General features: G+C 44.2%; 1 protein-coding gene across 1 annotated transcript; it reads left to right on the forward strand.

The window, feature by feature from the left end:
* The first annotated feature begins 11,495 nt into the window (after nucleotides 1-11,495).
* Nucleotides 11,496-15,190, forward strand: LOC134189261 (uncharacterized). The gene is made up of 6 exons (XM_062657499.1): nucleotides 11,496-11,542; nucleotides 11,707-11,796; nucleotides 14,519-14,578; nucleotides 14,651-14,684; nucleotides 14,754-14,930; nucleotides 14,995-15,190. The coding sequence occupies exons 1-5, from the start codon at nucleotides 11,507-11,509 to the stop codon at nucleotides 14,858-14,860; spliced, it is 327 nt and encodes a 108-aa protein (XP_062513483.1). The 5' UTR covers nucleotides 11,496-11,506; the 3' UTR covers nucleotides 14,861-14,930; nucleotides 14,995-15,190.
* Nucleotides 15,191-18,107: the final 2,917 nt, after the last annotated feature.

Genomic DNA, 18,107 nt, shown 5'->3' on the forward strand with positions numbered 1-18,107 from the left:
AGACGAGAAACTACTAAGGCTTCCGCTGCTGCTGAAAGGAAGGGCATTCGCTGTATATGAAAGGCACGCAACTGCCGAGTCGTACGATGACCTGGTAAAAGGGATCAAGCAGTCTTTTGCCCCGGACACGGAAGAAGCTCGTCGATTAGCGCATCGACAGCTGCAAGACCGGAAGATGCAGGCTGGAGAGGATGTAGAGGTCTTCCTACGAGCGTTAGAGCGGCTGATCGATCAGGCAGCGCCGAATTTGCCTAACGAACTTCGTAATAGACAATTGATCGATTACTTTCTGGAGGGTTTGCCAACGCCTGTCGCGGATCAATTGTTCATCCTCGCGCCTAAAACGCTTGAAGATACGGTTACGCGAGCTAGGGAGTTGATGCTGTTGGAGAAGCGCAGAGGCTTGCGAGCTAGGCGAATCGCTGGAATAACGGCGTGTGAGGATGACGACGAAGAAGAGAGTGCGTCGGGTCACATTATGAGAGCAATGCGAGCTATATCAGATCGACTGGACACTCTCGAGAAGACATCACACCCGGTAAGAGGGGAGGCGAAGCAGACACAACGGAATGGCAAACAAGTGCACTGTTTTGGTTGTGGTGAGTACGGACATTACAAGCGGTTTTGTCCTACTAATGATGTATCCAGATATCGTGGGAAGGACATTGGTCCATGTTACGTTTGTGGTGAGTTAAGTCATTTGGCACGGGCGTGTTCTCGCAGAAGAATGGTGTTGGGGTGTGTCAAAGTGACAGATGCGGAACAAATGCGGAGTACAATGAAGCCTCTAATGAAGAAGACGATTTCGAGAGGAAGCAAGAGTTCATTTGGTGAGCCGGAGAAAAAGCACATTGCATCATGTCGTTGGACTCAGAAGATATTTAGTGATCCGTTGTCGTTGTTGGTGTTCGTTGTTATTGGGGATGAAGGCATGGAATTGTTTGGTAGACACTGGGGCGTCAGTTTCCGTGATTTCACACAAATGGCTAGAAACATTTAGCGGTGAACAATCACAGTTAGACATGCAAATAGATTCTTTGCCTGAAGGGTGTGCACTCAAGAATGTAGATGGCTCTAACATTCATGTGACAGGGAGTTTGTCATTAGTGATTAGGATGAGTGAATGGACTGTCTCTCACAAGTTTGTTGTGGCTGATGTTGACATACCAGGACCCATCTTAGGGATTGACTTCTTGTCACAACATGCAGTAGTTTTGGATATAAAGGAGAGACTGTTGCGTTCGGCAGGAGGTTCAGTTCCACTGAAGACACCTTCAGTTGGTTTGTGTTTCTTGCAGTAAGGCATAGCTTTACCATGCCGGGTACAAGTAGGTGTATGATCAAGGGTCAAGTTGTGGATTCTGAAGGGAGGCCATGCTGTCTTACTGGGGCAAGGGTGATTGAACCGAATGCTGGTTTTGTTGATAAAACAGGTGTTATGGTTGCTAGAGCATTAGTAGACGGAGAATAAGGTGAAGTGCCAGTGCAGTTATTGAATCTTTGAAACACAACTTTTGTGAAGACAGGAGCAGTAATAGCAGAAATGGTTGACATTGAGGAGGTGAGTACAGTAGAGCAGTCAGGTTTAGTGTGTGGAATGGTGAGTACGGAGATGAATGACACTGAGAACTTTTTGAGTATCTTTCATTTGGACCATCTTGGTGAAAAGGGAAGAAACGAGCTGTCACGAGTACTGGTTAAGTATCGTAGTGTCTTTTCGACAGGACCTATGGACATAGGTACAACAGGGGTAGTGGAGCATAAAATACCTACAGGCACAGCACAGCCTGTGAAACAACTACCACGTAGAATACCACACACACTGAAAGAGGAGGTTGACAAACAGGTGACACTAATGTTGGACACAGGAATAGTGAGTTGTTCAAATAGTCCGTGGTCCTCGCCTGTAGTTCTTGTGAAGAAACGAGATGGTGGTGTCAGATTTTGTATTCATTACCGACGTTTAAATGCTGTCACAGTAAAGGATAGTTATACTCTCCCAAGAATAGATGACACGTTGGATGCATTATCGGGTGCGAGGTATTTCACTACCTTAGACTTGGCAGCAGTGTACTGGCAGGTGCCGGTAGCAGAGGAAGACAAAAAGAAAACTGCTTTTGTTACGCAAAAGGGTTTGTGGCAATTTAACAAAATGCCTTTTGGATTGGCCAATGCGCCTGCAACCTTTCAGCGGATGATGGAGGTAGTACTAGCAGGGTTACAGTGGTCGGAGTGCCTTATCTACCTAGATGACGTAATCGTGTTTTCGTCGAGCTTTGACAAGCACATGCAAAGGCTGGGACTAGTGTTTGAAAGATTGGAAAAGGCTAATCTGAAGCTAAAGCCTAGTAAGTGTCAGTTTGTGCGATCAGAAGTGTGCTACCTGGAACACACAGTATTGGAAAAGGGACTCCAACCAAATAGCGAAAGGGTTAAACAGTCAGTGAATACCCAAGTCCCAAGGATGTGAGCCAACTGAAAACCTTTCTTGGTATGGCTGGGTATTATAGGCGATTTATACCTACTTTCTCTGAGACTGCTGCACCACTATATGAACTTTTGAAGAAGAAGAAACCATTTGAGTGATCTGTAAGCTATGAGAAAGCATTTACAAAGATACGAGAAAAGATGGCTACAAGGACTGTTTTGTCTTTTCCAGGCTTTAGTCTACCTTTTGAGTTATCTGTGGATGCTAGTGAGATTGGTTTGGGTGCAGTACTCCACCAGACAGTTGAGGGCTCAGAACGTGTAGTGAGCTTTGCTAGTAGGACATTGCACCAACATGAAAAGAACTATTCAACCATCGAAAAGGAGATGCTAGCAATTGTCTGGGCCATAGGCCACTTCCGATGTTACCTTTACGGTAAACCGTTCTTGCTTAAGACAAATCATCAACCACTGGTCTGGTTGAAGAGCATGAAAGAGCCTCAAGGAAGGTTAGCTAGATGGTTAGCCGCACTAGCAGAATACGAGTTTTCTGTACAACGCATCCCCGGGAAAGCGAATGTGCCAGCTGATGCTCTGTCAAGAAGAGTAGGGGGGCAGAACAGTGGAGAACAAGAGAAAGTAGAGGTAGATGGTACAGAAACTCTGGACAAAGTAATGACTCCTTACTCTGTAAATGCAGTAGGATTTGAAGCAGATTGGAAGTTAGATCAAATGGCAATGCTGCAGAGACAAGACCAGGTATTAGCTGAAGTCATCTATCGGCTGGAACACCAACATAAGCCACCTAGGTCTTGGAGTAAAGATGGAAGTTTGAGATCATACAAACGATTGTATCACCAGTTACACATTAGGAATGGAGTGTTACATAGGGAAAGGCACGTGGCTCTACCTGGTGGACGGTGGGAAAAGAAAGAAGCTTTAGTTATTCCAAGTGCAATGATACATGATATACTCAAGGAGGTACACGACAAGGCAGGACACATGGGTGTTGAGAAGACCTTGGCTAGGCTTGAGGAGAGAGCATGGTGGCCTGGGTATACTACGGATGTGATGGACTGGGTTCGTTGTTGTGAGGTGTGTGCAAGAAGGAAAGGACCAGCAGTGACTCCGAGAGCACCATTGATGAGCGTACCGATTGAATCACCCATGGAAATGCTGGCCATGGATATTTGGGTCCTCTTCCTGTTTCGAACAATGGAAATAAATACTTGTTAGTGGTTTCTGATTACTATACAAAGTGGCCAGAGGTTTTTCCGTTGCCTGATCAGAAAGCGACCACTGTTGCAAAAGTACCGTACAATGAAGTAATATCAAGGTTTGGGGTGCCACTTGTGTTGCATAGTGACCAGGGAAGGAATTTCGAAGGATCAGTGATGAGAGAGCTATGCAGTTTGCTGGGGATGAAAAAGGCAAGAACAACACCATACCACCCGCAGTGTGATGGTTTGGTGGAGAGGTTAAACAGAACACTATTAGATCTTTTAGCGAAACATGTGGATGAGAATCAGAAGAATTGGGACGAGTGGATTGCGACGGTGTTGATGGTTTACAGATCAGCGAAACAGTCATCAGCACAGGAAACACCGTTTAAACTAATGTTTGGAAAGGATGAACGACAATGGTTAGATGTTATCTTGGAAGGAAAAGAGCAAGTACCACAGTTAACGTCAGAATACGTTGCAGCTCTAAGTGAAGCACAGATGAAGAGTATGGAAAATGTTAGAGAATGTTTGGCAGAGGCACAACAGAAACAAGCAAAGTCATATAACAAGGAAATTGAAGTAAGGCATGAATACCAACAAGGAGACTTGGTTTGACTATATAGTCCGGCAGTAAAGAAGGGTCATGTGAAGAAGTTATCAAGTTCGTGGAAAGGGCCATACAGGGTACTGAGAAAGAAAGGAGACGTGAATTACTTGGTGAAAAATGTCAAGAAGGGAGCTGCCATAATGGTGCACTACAACAGACTGAAACCATGTTATAGACATCCCATGGAACAACAAGAAGAAGGACTGACGTACAAGGAAAAGAAAGGTCGATCTGAGAAGAATGAAGCAATTGAAGATGAAGAATGTCTTCCGGCTTCAGCTGTTGAAATGCTTGGAGAGGAGATATCGATAGTGGTACTTCCACCAGAACTAGAGAACAGGGAGCATGACCTACAAGAAGAAGAACCAAACATACACTTACCAGTCCGTCCAGAAAGAAACAGGGTTCCACTTGTGTGGCATAGAGACTATGATATTAACTAATAATTGACTTGTTGCGTTGAGTTTTACGTTAATTGATTGTATCTTAGAAGTATGTTTGGAGCAAAGAGGGGAGGAATGTGGTATATGTAACAGTAGTAGTGTGATTAGTGGGCGTGCACTTGCTATATAGACATTTGTAATCATAAATATTGAGAGTCGGTACTTGACCGTCAAGGACTGTCGTTGTCTCGGTATAGTAGCGTTACACATATAGTAGACCCATAAAAGCGTTTTGTTTTTTCAGAAGAAGGTGGAGGCGACAAAGCTGCATGCAAACACCACTTTAGTGTTGCAAGAGCAGTTTTGGCTTGTGCACCTAGGTGTCCCAGCAAACACAAAGCAATGTCCGGATGAAGCATCTATCTAGAACAGTATGAACAATTTTTAGTTATTAACTAATTACCCGAGGCCCGGATTTGCGGGTGGAGAGTATAGTAGTCGTTCGATGACCGTACGACCCATCGACCGTATATATAGTTGGTTAGCGGAGATGCAAATGAAGCTATTCCGACCAATAGACGAGAAGTGGTGTCATTACTGACCAACAGCCGAACGTGATGTTGTAAGGGTACGCGAGGTGATACGGGGATTGGTGTTGAGTTAGCTTTGAGCGCGAACATGTCTAACAGTACTTCTACCGTTACAACTGGTGACCGGAGTGGGATCGAAGTCAACACGCCTCGCACCTTCACAGGAGAAGGGAACCTAGCGGTGTGGTTAAAGAAAGTAGACGTGTGGGCCGCCTTGAAAGGTTACAGCGGGGAAAAGAAAGCTCTGGCCATAGCATCGCGCCTAGATGGACCAGCTTTCGAGTGCTATGCGCGCATGAGCGAAGAACACCAAAAAGACCCAGCAGTGGTTGCAGACGAGCTCAAGCAGGAGTTTGTCAAAGCAGAGAGAGATCGACATACAGCTATATACGAGCTTACAGAACGATCTTGGCGTCCAGGTGAGTCTCCAGCTTCATTTGCACATGATATTTGCCGCCTTGCTAAACTGGCATATCCCGGATTTGGCGCGGATGCGCTCGATACCATAGCGAGGGATTGTTTTTTGAAAGGACTACCACCGGAGCTACGCGTGGCTCTACGACGAGACCCGTAAACTACAACCAAGAAGGTTCAAGACCTAGCCGCAGAAGTCGTACGATTACAACTAGCTGGGGTGGGAAGCACGACACCGCAGACTGCACGCGTTGCCCAGGCAACGGTTACAGACCCGGATTCATCTCACGCTAGCCCTTCTTTAGTAGATCAGATTGCAGAGCGAGTCTATCAATTGATGACTGATCACGACGACGGCACCAGCGAGACAGAAACCAACCACGTGCAGGTAGTACGACACAAGACAGCTCCGTCAAGAAGCAGGTACTCTGGCTATTCAAATAGCGGTCCACAAATGCAATCACGCATTTTTCACGAATGCTCCATCTGTGGTGAAGACAATTACACGAGAAAGTTCTGTCCTCATCGCGACCATTGCTACCGCTGTTTGAAACCGGGGCACTACGCACGTGACTGTAGAGCTAACCAACCGTCCAGGCCTCCCTTGGGAAAAGGCCGTGTTATGGCCCTAGCAGTTGAAAAGCACGGGCTTCTTCGTGTTGATGTACAACTTGGTGGGCCGGGTTATCACCCTTTTCTCGTTGACACGCGGGCAGAAATTAGTCTTATTCCCGCGTCGCTCGCCTCCAATATTAAAGGCAAGATTAACTGGCAATTGTCCCGACAACCGGTCATGGTTGATGGATCTAGCATCCGCTGCGAAGGCACGGTTACTTGTAGGATACGTCTTGGACCACGAGATATTTCAGCGTAATTCTACATTGTGCCGGGTATCACGGAGGGCATTCTAGGCCTCGATACGTTATCTCATCTGGACTTACAAATTGACACGAGAACGCGACGGTTGCTCATTGATGGTCATGCCATACCCGAATGTGAATGGCTTCGCCCTCCTGAACGATCACGCTCGCAGATCCAGCTGGTCAGGTTCGGGAAAGTGTATGCTACTACTGATGAATACATTGCTCCTGGCCAAGAATACACTGTTTGGGGCAAGGTTCACTGCCCAGGTCTACGTCCAGGCGAGACATACACGGGTGTAGTGGAAGTAACAGAGCGGTTGCCGGCCTCCCACGGCCTTGTGGGATGCTGTACGCTTGCCATTGGGGGACCATCACAACACGTCCCAGTCAAGGTTTTCAACTTGTCAGAAGAAACAGTACGCATCCACAAGAACCAGAGCTTAGCAGCTAGAGTTCACAGAGGCAACCACATCTACCAACGCAACCACAGGACCGCCAGACGTTGACAAGATCACGACCGGAAATCATCTCACAGATGAACAATCAAGACGACTACAACATTTGCTTTGTAAGTATCAGACCGTGTTTGCTTACGATGGAAATGAAGGACGAACGTCTACCATTGAGCACACAATTAAGCTGACAGATGACACACCAGTGGCTTCTAGATACCGGCGCACCCCGAGCGGGTGGAGACATGAGATCGAAAGTGAAGTTCAAAGGTTACGGAATAACGGTGTTATCAGATCGTCAACGTCCTCATATGCGGCTCCAATTTGTCCCGTAAAGAAGAAGGACGGGACTATGCGCCTCTGCATTGACTATCGCCAATTAAACGCACGTACTAAGAGCGATGCGTTTCCCACGGGCAACGTATTGGACGTTATCGACAACATGGCTGGCGCGCGATACTTCAGCACAATTGATCTTGCACAAGGCTATCACCAGGTACCAGTCGCTGAGGCCGACAGAGAGAAAACCGCTTTCCGTACTTCATCCGGTCTCTGGGAATTTACTCGGATGCCATTCGGGTTGAAAGGAGCGCCCGCGACCTTTTGTAGGCTGATGGCCCGTGTTCTCGGACATATGTCGCCAACGCAGTTGGCGCTCTATATGGACGACATTTGCGTTATTTCTACGACGTTCGACTCTCATCTGGAACGCCTCGAGGTCACGTTCAAAAATCTTTTGGTCCACGGTCTCCGCATCAAAGGACATAAATGCAGTTTCGCTATGGCGGAAGTCATCTTCTGTGGACACAAACTTAGCGCCGATGGGATACAACCTTCCAGCACTAAACTGGACGCCATCAGCAGGTTGCCCGTTCCATCCACACCTACCGAAGTCAAAACGTTTCTCGGGGCGACAGGATGGTACAGAAAGTTTATTAGGAACTACGCCACGACAGCTACCCCTCTCACAAAACTAACACATGCGGGAGTAGCATTCAATTGGACGCACGAGTGCCAAACAGCGTTCGAAACATTAAAACTACAATTGATGAAGTCACCGTTGCTAAGTCACATTCGTCCGGTCGGCACTCTCGTTCTGACAACGGATGCCTCTACCGTTGGTCTGGGTGCAGAACTCGCTCAGGAGACACACGAAGGGACACATCCTGTCGCATTTTTTAGCAGAGCTATGACTAAAACGGAACGGAATTACTCGACATACGACCGCGAATTGCTCGCTATAGTATCAGCTATTCGGCACTTTCGCCACCACCTGCTCGGCAGGCGGTTTGTGCTACGGACTGACCACAGACCATTGCAATATTTTCCCGTCACCCGAGACCCTTGGGGTAGACGCGCCCGATGGCTTGCGGAACTACAGCTGTATGATTTCAGCATCCAGTACGTTGAAGGTACCCAGAATTGCGTCGCAGATGCTTTGAGCCGTTTGGGCTTTGCAAAGGAACCCACTGACACAATTGCCAACGTCACAAGTCACGACAAGTCATCACAATTTTTGGAAGACGACATTCGGACTGCCCAAGCAGCAGACTCTGATATCGCGGTAGTCATTAGACTTCTCCAGTCTCGTCGTCTTCCGTCAGCCGACGCCTCCCCTAGTGTGAAAAGTTTCTACGACATGATCTTTATCTTGAAGAAGTCATCGTTTGGCGCAAGGCGCACGACTCGAGACAGTTGGTCGTACCACTCTCGCTTGTACCACGAGTCTTACAAGTGGCGCACGATGACCCTACGGCAGGACACCAGGGAGCCAACAAAACCCTCGACAGGCTACTCGCACGTTTTTGGTAGCCTAAAGTGCGCCAGGATGTTGCTGCACATAGCCAGTCGTGCCACCGTTGCGGAGAACGCAACCATCCGACTGCTACAGCTAAAGCTCCGCTTTGCCAACGCCCTCGCCCTTCTCGTCCGTTCGATATCGTGGAGACAGATATTAAAGGGCCATTGCCACTGTCCCCAGACGGATACCGCTACAATCTAGTCTTCCAAGATGCTTTCAGCAAGTATGCGGAAATGACACCTATTGCAACCGCGTCGGCCCACACCGTTAGCACCAAATTGAGAGAGTGGATCGGACGCTACGGCATCCCGCGTACCATCCATTCCGACCAAGGTGCTTGCTATACGAGCACGACGTTTAACGAATTGTGTGCTAAGTATGGGATCCGGCACATTGTCTCTTCAGCCTACCACCCGCAAGCTAATGGCTCAGTTGAGCGGTTGAACCGTTCTATAGGAACAACTCTGGTAAAAGTCGTTCACCGCTCTCAAACCGACTGGCCAGATCGACCACCAGACGTGCAGTTGGCATACAACTCTGCCAAGCATGACACGATTAATGCGTCTCCATTTCGCATCATTTTCAAACAGGAGCCCGCACAATGACAGATTCCTTGGCGGACCATCTCCAATCCACACCGCAAGCATATATACAGCAATCACAAGAACGAAACGGTTCCTCTTCACATCCCCAACCGACAGATACATTACAGTGCACACAAGAACTATATGACCGCGTCGCAGACCATCTTAATATCGCCACCTTTAATCAACAAACGCGGTACAACCAGAGCACACACCACACGCCATACGGCCCTGGCGACCACGTATGGCTCTACCAGTCACGTGTCCCTCGCTGCAAGGCACGTACACTAACACCGTATTGGACTGGACCTTACGTTATTGTGAAGCGTTGCTCAGAGGTCACTTATGTAATTCGTAAGCTAGGCGGCAGAAAAGAAAACATCGCTCACTACAACCGTATGAAGCCTTATACACATCGTCGTTCAGCAGTGCCTCCCGGAAACACGCAGCCACGCAGTCCACCTACAAGCTCACCACCTACCAGCGTTGATAAGGCGCAAGAGAACCAGAGCGAATCGGAGTGGACGACTGCGGACGAAGCGGCACCATCTACCGATGACGAACAACAACTGCGCGAACGACGCAATGCGGATCGCCCACGACGCCAGCCCAGAATGCCAATACGTCTCGACGATTATATCATAGACACTGATATGACTTAACGTAATTAATTATTATGGACAGATTGAGTTGAGTTATATAACGTTGAGTTGTACTTTTTTAGTCTAGAGTACCAATGAGAGACGTCTGGACTTGCTCTCATTTAAGGGGGGAGTAGTGTAAGGGTACGCGAGGTGATACGGGGATTGGTGTTGAGTTAGCTTTGAGCGCGAACATGTCTAACAGTACTTCTACCGTTACAATGTCATCATGAGGCTCCTCCACCTCGCTTTGTTTGGTAGCTGCTAACGAGAATTCGGCCATCGGGCGTCCGTCCTGTAAATGGTGTTTAGTCCTTTGCTTTAAGAGTTTAGCACATGCATTTGTACGTGTATGTTTCCCCAACAACAACAAGGGCGAGGCGTGTAGCTGTACCTGACTTGTAACATTTTGCTTGTTCCACAGTGTTTCTGCATAGTGGTTCTGCAGTCTGTCAGCTTGAATTTTGGGTGTGCGTGGCTGAGCGGCCGTGGTGTTGTTGCAACCAGAGTTACCAACTCACACGCAACTTGCGTGAGTCTCACGCAAGTTCCTTCAGGTCACACGCTCACACGCAAGGAACCCAGATCTCACGCAACTTTTAGATTGCTGGAACTAGATCCGCAGTTGTCAGGCAGACGTACATGTACAGTGAACCTGTAGGTATACCGTAGATTACGTAAAAATCTGTAGTGTCTGATAGTATACGTAACTAATATAAAATCTAACGAAACTGCCGTAAAGTGATCGATGATTACGAATAATCAACAGTTGAACTCCCAAATGCCTGCGCTGGCGATAATTGATAGTTCGGAAATCGAGAATGCATAAAATAGTCCCGTATATTACAGCGCGCGATACGTGTATGCAAATGTATGGAATATTACGCTACATGATATATCGAGGAAGCGACCAACAGTGAAGACCCAGCAGGAAGATGAAGATGTCATTCACCTAGATACCCCAGGCAAGTCTAGTTCTGAAACTGTCAAAGATATTCAGCCTACTCCTATGTCCGCGCATCCCTTTCCTCCCCCTTTTCCAAGAAAGGGAGGGCTGATTACGCGAGATTGATTTACTGCATACGTAAACTATATTGGTTATCGTTTCAGTAGAAATTCTAATTCTGTTAGTACTTGCTACTTAATTGTCTAATGCGTATTGACGCATGCACTATGTGTTGATCAGACATTGACGACGATTCTAGACAACAACTTAGCACATACCACCAACTGCTGGTCTAAGTCGGAGTCAAAGGTATCAGGACAAAGTAACAGTTTCTACTAGTAGATTCGAAACAATTGCAACACCTAGTTCAAGAAGATCTGAACATCACTCGGATAGTGACTCGAATTCGAATCAGTCGAACATTACCGGTCTACAAAACAGTAAGAGAAAGAGACTGTACCTGCAATACTTTTAGATTCCTAGATAACTACTAGAGACTACAATCTAGGTGTTTTGACTCGAGCCTTCTGTGCAATTACTACAGCAACAGCCCAGACCTGACAATTTCTGATGATATGTGGACAGATCAAGAGGAAGATCTAGAAGAAACGGTAGTCTGTATGTAAATGTAGGCGTTTACATGTGCTCCTACTTACGTAACGTGCGTAATGAACTCGTTATTCGTCTCTGTAACTGTCAACAATCGGCCTGTCAACTTGGATCGAGTTTGAGTGGTTAGCAGGTTGCTTAATTTATGTATTTTTGTATTTTTTAGGTGACTGGCGATCGTCTACTGACGAAACGACTTGAAAAAGTCGAGGAAGTCGTGATAAGTCTTGTGACAGGGCTGAACAGCTTGAAAGAGGTTAGTTATGAGTAGCTAGTCGCTCTGTTTTTGCATGCGTGTTGTCTGTATGTGAATAGGTACTGTACTGTGATTGAAGAAATTTATATATCCATCTACAGTCTATAGCTAGATATATAATATGTCTGGTCTGCAGGTAACGGCCCCTCAGTAAGTTACACTGTCTGTATGTTAGCTAGTGCATACGTACAGTTTCTAGCTTATATATCTTTTAGACTGAATGCCATTGAGAGATTTACTAAATGATTGACCATGTGTACATATTAATTAATTGATCTTTTGACCAAATAAACTGTATCTCAATAATTTCACACTAAACGTTTAGTTATTCAGTCTGTCATTTGGAGCTAAAATGTACTGACTACCTCCTCTTATTTGATATGTCACTCTCAGTGGTGTTGTTATGGGCAGATCACAAGTCCGGAGAGGGGGGGGGGGGGGAATTGCTAGCTAGCTCCCTCAAAACTTTGGCACATGGTAGACTTTTTGACACTACAAGCTCTAAAAGGAACATGCAATGGACAAGCAGTTTGAATCACTCCCAGTTATGGCTGATTTCTATGTAGTTGGGCTTGGTCCTGGACCTCTGACATTTGGTCCCCTCAACCACGGAAAGCTGGTGACGCTGCTGTGACCAACTGTAATTAGGATAGCTGTAACAGTTTACTATAGTTGTAGGGTTGTAGCAACAGTAGCAGTTGTAGAGACACCAGCTTGTGACAGGAAGTAGGAAAACCTTTATTGAGGGACTGTTGATATAGGAGAGAATAAAAGGAGAGGGTTAAAATGTGAATAACTAAGGAATGCCAACTTTGTATCATGAACCAATGTATATAGGTATGTTGCACAACGGAACTGATATACAGTCTTCATTGTAGCGATGGACATACCATCATCATTTATTTCAAATTTGTACACGGGCAACGTAATATAACAGCAGGATGGTGTTAGATGGCTTATTTACGCAAAATGTACCTAAAATAGCAGCAGTCTGCAAGTTCTTATCAAAGGTCATTCAAATCTAGGTATGCGTTCACAATAACGTAGAAAGTCTTTGTCACTATGTTCGTTGTTCTAATGACAATCAGTACAATCTGGACTGCAGTAGGTAGATCTTCGAGTCTTCTGTACTCCCATGCAATGTCCTTTGATTGAACATTTGAGTCATAAGGGATAGAGACCTCAATAAACCATGCTTTCTTGTCTTGTTTGCTCAATACAACGATATCTGGTCGGGTGGACTCAACGTTTCACTCTATTTGTATTTGAAAATCTTACGATATCTTTACTTTGTCGTTCTCTCTGAACTGACTCTCGCTGAAGCAAAATCATACCATGATGATCAAACTATAGATTACTTTTGTAGCACCATCATGTCGATTCTTGGGCAGTGTAGAAGTCAATGATTAACTCATCGTTGTCATCATTATGATATCATCATCATCATCATCATCATCATCATCATCATCATCATCATCATCATCGTCGTCGTCATCATCATCATCATCATCATCATCATCATCATAATCATGTATGGTGCTTCACAGAATGATGCATACAGATCTATTCATGTTGGAATCTAACTCTGTGACAAACTTTCTTTTGCTGTGTTCACGGTACAGACACTGTGACATGTTCTGAATGTTTGCCCATTATAGCTACAGCAAGGGAGGTACACATGGAGACACAATCATATTCTGTCAGCCATAACAGATGGTCTTGATGATTGCCTGCTATTAGACAGTTTTCGCTTGACTGTGACCTTATTGTCTCCAGTTGTACTCTGACATTGCAAACCTCAGGGAAGCGATCTGTAGGAATGCCATAAATGTATATTGCTCATACATTCTGTAGGTAAAGTGTGTGTAATTGTTTGAGTAAATTATCTAACTATTTACAGTAAACTATAAAAGAGTGTTATTCTACAATATTAGATACTTGAGTATAATAACTGAGTAATGCTACACAGCCGTTTTAAATGTGCCTTTGCTTTAATTGAAGGTTGGCATCATCACTTTGTAGTCACAGCAGCTCCTCTTTGAACAATACAGGGTTTTTATGTATTACTGTCATCTACCTTATGCATACGTGTGTATATCATGACATATGTATGTATGAATGATTTTTGTTCGATTGCAATACATTCTTGGTTATTTGATCCTTGCATATTTGATCTTTGTGCTGATGAAAATAGGATACCATCATGTGGCAGTGATGCTGCAAAAGGTGTAGTGCAGCTCTAAAAGGGTACACATGCCGTAGACATTACTGACTATTATTGACTATTAGTAAAAAAAAGTAGCTGGTTTTGTGTACTAGAACTGTTTCTTTTTGCTCGTGCTTAAAATCCTGTAACTTGATGGAAGAATTATGTCTATTGTATGTGCCAGCATTGCATGCCATTACTAGGTTTGTTTTGTAGTATACATGTTTCAGAGCTTCTCAAGTCATATTTCCGGAAAATAGCTTTAATGGGGACTTAAATTTCAAGGTGTAATTAAATCTCAGACACTTTTCTTGTTTTTGTTCTTTCATCTTTTGTCTTCTGAGTTTGACCAAAGGAGGTCGGATAATTGAGGGTCAACTGTATGCAATTGCACTTGGAAGGGTTTTGATTGTTGTTTTTAAATTGATTGCTAGACTTTACTTGGACATACGTAATTTTGGAGAATGTATCTTTTAGTTTGTTATCTTGTATTATTGGTATATTTTGATTTTACAGGAAGTTTCAAAGTTGAATTCAAAATTAAGAACTTATGAATATGAAGGCGACAGTGATCATGTAAGTATAGCTCATGTATTGTTGATTAAATAGTCACTTAGTAACAATGATTGCTTGTTTTTTTAATTTTAGGACAACTCCGAAGACACAAATGGCCACAGCATGAGTATGACAGTTCCTAGTGCTAATTTTAATTCCAACACTTTACTGAACGTTTGATGCGTTATTAATTAAGCAACTCTAAAAGCCACAACTAAAGAAGCCCAGAAACCTTCAATTGCTGTCAGAGACCTGGCAGTCAAGCTTTTTAGTAAGGAAGAATTGACAAAATGCAGCGTTTGAGGCAGAAAACCCCACAAGAATCTTGACGCCAGGCCCTCTCTTCCTGCAAAGAAGCTACTAACTCTACACTGTAAGCATATTCAATGTTTCTGATGGTTCAATTTTGTGTTAAGTTAAACTGTTTTCTTTTTTAGCGCTGGTCCAAAAGCATTTCCCTGGTTGTAAAACCAGCGAGATTAATCAGTTTCTGGCCGACAATTCATTTTGTCGCCAGAAAAGTGAACAGTGAAAACACTTGGCATATAGTGATTGTCAATTATTCTAGACTATCTGTGCATGTTTGTTTATATGTAGAACAATTGTTTTTATTGAACATAAACATACAACAAAGATTCACGAGTGTGTCTTCATTCATAACTAATTGCATGACCTGGGAATTTAATTAATGCTCACATGATCATGGAAACCATGGTTTCCATGAACCCATGATACCATGGAAAACCATGGTATTTTAACATGCTTTCCATGGAATGTTTCTCACATGCTTTCCATGGAAAGCCTGTGTTTCCATGGCAAAAGTACCATGAAAATTCCATGGAAATACCATGGTTTTCCATGCTCTATTTGACAGGGTAATGGCGTAATCAATTTCAGTCACACCAAAAATGATTCCCTACAATCTGAGTTTTTAGACTATCAGATGCTTAGCTAGTGATGGCTTTCTTCCTGAAGATGTAGGCAAGGATGGTTTCAAACTGGATAGCGAATGGGCGTTTCTAGCTAAGGCCAAACACGCTGATGGACAGGAATGGTTACCTCTTCTCAGCAAAGTTGCCAGGCTGGTAGCAACTATCTCTCACTCTAGTGCTGAAGAACGGATTTTCAGAATGGTTTGGCAGAACAGAAGTGAATCTCGACCGTGGCTGAATGCAGAAACCACTCTAGCATCTATTACCAATGACAAAATTAGCTATTACGCAGGGTACTGTTCTGAAGTTTGAGCCAACTAAAGAGCTCCTACTCAAAGCAAAAACGGCTACAATAAGATATAACAGAAACGCAGGAATGATAGTCAGATGCTGTTTTGAGACGGAATTAAGTAAGGTGCTTTAGTTAACTTAATTAACACTAACGGATTATCAAATACCATCTACATATCCAGATTCAAAGGGAGAGCTATATAGTTTCGTGTTTGTAAAATTTATGTATTTAGTTGTTTGTGCCCACGCCCCTAGGCAGACATAAGTACACTGCACTAATGAAAATCTGAGATCTCAAGCATTTTCAGTATTGCTGGTTGGCAACTCTGTGCAACGATCACTAGCGTCGTCTTCAACAGAAATTTGGCGTTGACGGGAATTTGCCATGACAGCGTCTGTTTGTGGGACAAAGCGGCTCAGCCGACCTCTAGGTACGCTAGTGCGTCTCTATTCATTTCTGTTTTACGGTATCCAAAGTCAGAGCGAACAGACGCCTAGCTAATCTACATGTGCACGTGCATGTTTTCCCGCATTGATGTTTTGTTTGGCTCTGGGGTCACCTCATTACAACAGTAGGCGACGTCTAGCTAGAGAAGCCGCACAAACAACAAGATGCCTAGAGAAGCTGCACAAAGAACGAGACTTTTACATTCTTGTGAGCTGGAAAATCGGTGGTGAGCTGCTTGTTTGGACTCCATTTGTAACCTAGGTTTCCCACCAACAAACAGAACAATGATCACGCCCGTTACTTCATCACGTAAGGCGAAGATTGCCAGCCGGCCTAGCGTCGAGGCTCTCCGACTTGTAACATTTGGCTTGTTCCATCATTTGGAAACAACTCTATTTGTAACATGCATCTAGAAACAACGCCTAGCTAATCTAGCTGCATTTGTAACGTTCCCACATCTAATTCTGTTTTGGCTCTGGTACGTATGCCACGCCTAAAACCGCCCATAGTTACGACCTCAAAAGCTGCACAAACAATCACCTGCACAAAGAACCGACGAGCGAAGGTTGTACAAAATAGAAGCGAGGTCCTACGGAACGTTGGCTGACGGACTGCGTAGCTACCCGTTGTATACGGTAGCAGCCAGTCACGTACGTGACTTACCTCAAGCTCGACCTGTGACAATTTCAATAATGCTTCTTATTTATTACCCACATCATACCATTCTGTCATACCATTTTGTCATAGCGCGACTAATTTACCTTCAAGGTGCATACCGGCCGAGGGTTTGCACTTCAAGTACTTCTTCATTAATAATGTAATTACAGTCTGCATAGATTGCCAAAAACATATTGTGTCTAATAATAGTTTTATAGGTCTAAGGTGTTTGCACAGTTTACAGCAGGAAATGGTATTATTCATGTTCAAATTGTCTTAATTAATTTGCATACTTTCTTATCATCTGATCACTGAATGGTTTCTAGTGGTTGGTGGAAACTATGAGCTGTTGAGAATTGAATTCGGTGTTCAAGTTTTTGTAAGAGAGAATGTTGGAGTTGTCACTGGCTAGGTAATGGGAGTAATTGCGGCTCTCATAGAGGTATTCTTGCAACACCACACTTAGGAGAAATATGGATCAATAAAGATCAATTATGGCAGTATTGGCTGCAGAAAACAACTGCAAACTACCAAAAAGGACAACTGCAACTACTGTGAATGGTTCTATAGCAGAAAATCAAGACTACCAAAACAGACTGGATTTCTATTCAAGTACTGCATGTTTTCTCTTCTGCGTGCTGACTATTTGCTACTTGAGATGGTATATTTTGTGTGTGATATGGATACACAGCATAACAAAATAACATAAATTCACATGCTGTTTCAATCCAAGGTTCTTCTTCAGCTGGGTATATTAATTTTGAAAATATCTTCTGGAAATTTGTGCAAAGTATAACTCTATAAAACTCTGCAATAACAATTACATCATTACTGAAAACAGCAATCAGCCTGTACAACTGTGTGCATATGTGTGTATTTGTGTAGGTTTCTTAATTATTATTAATCAATCAATCAATTAATTAATTATGTAAACATACAAAAAGCTTTCAACGCACGAGCAATCATCACATCGTAAGAGCATGGCCTCAGAAACCCATTACTCGTATCCAGTTCACTGGAAAGTTGATTCGTACCGTTTGCACGACTTGTAGTAGACAATAATCCCAAAATGGGGACCTCTTTGAAACAAGCGTTGCAGTTACTGATCGAAGAGCGCACGCACGTTCCACACTTCCGTTATTTAGAACACAACAAGAATATAAAGCTGTAACGCGTCTATCGAATGTGAAATAACGCACGTTATAGTGTATACATTGTTGAT

The sequence above is a fragment of the Corticium candelabrum genome, chromosome 13 (assembly GCF_963422355.1).
Source record: "Corticium candelabrum chromosome 13, ooCorCand1.1, whole genome shotgun sequence".
NCBI classification, from domain to species: domain Eukaryota; kingdom Metazoa; phylum Porifera; class Homoscleromorpha; order Homosclerophorida; family Plakinidae; genus Corticium; species Corticium candelabrum.

Bases quoted from the DNA above. Each gene is read 5' to 3' on its own strand.
- LOC134189261 (XM_062657499.1), top strand. From the start codon at position 11,507: ATGTGGACAGATCAAGAGGAAGATCTAGAAGAAACG. The intron at 11,543-11,706 runs GTAGTCTGTATG...TGTATTTTTTAG, and splicing joins AGGAAGATCTAGAAGAAACG to GTGACTGGCGATCGTCTACT. The intron at 14,685-14,753 runs GTATGACAGTTC...TTATTAATTAAG, and splicing joins CACAAATGGCCACAGCATGA to CAACTCTAAAAGCCACAACT.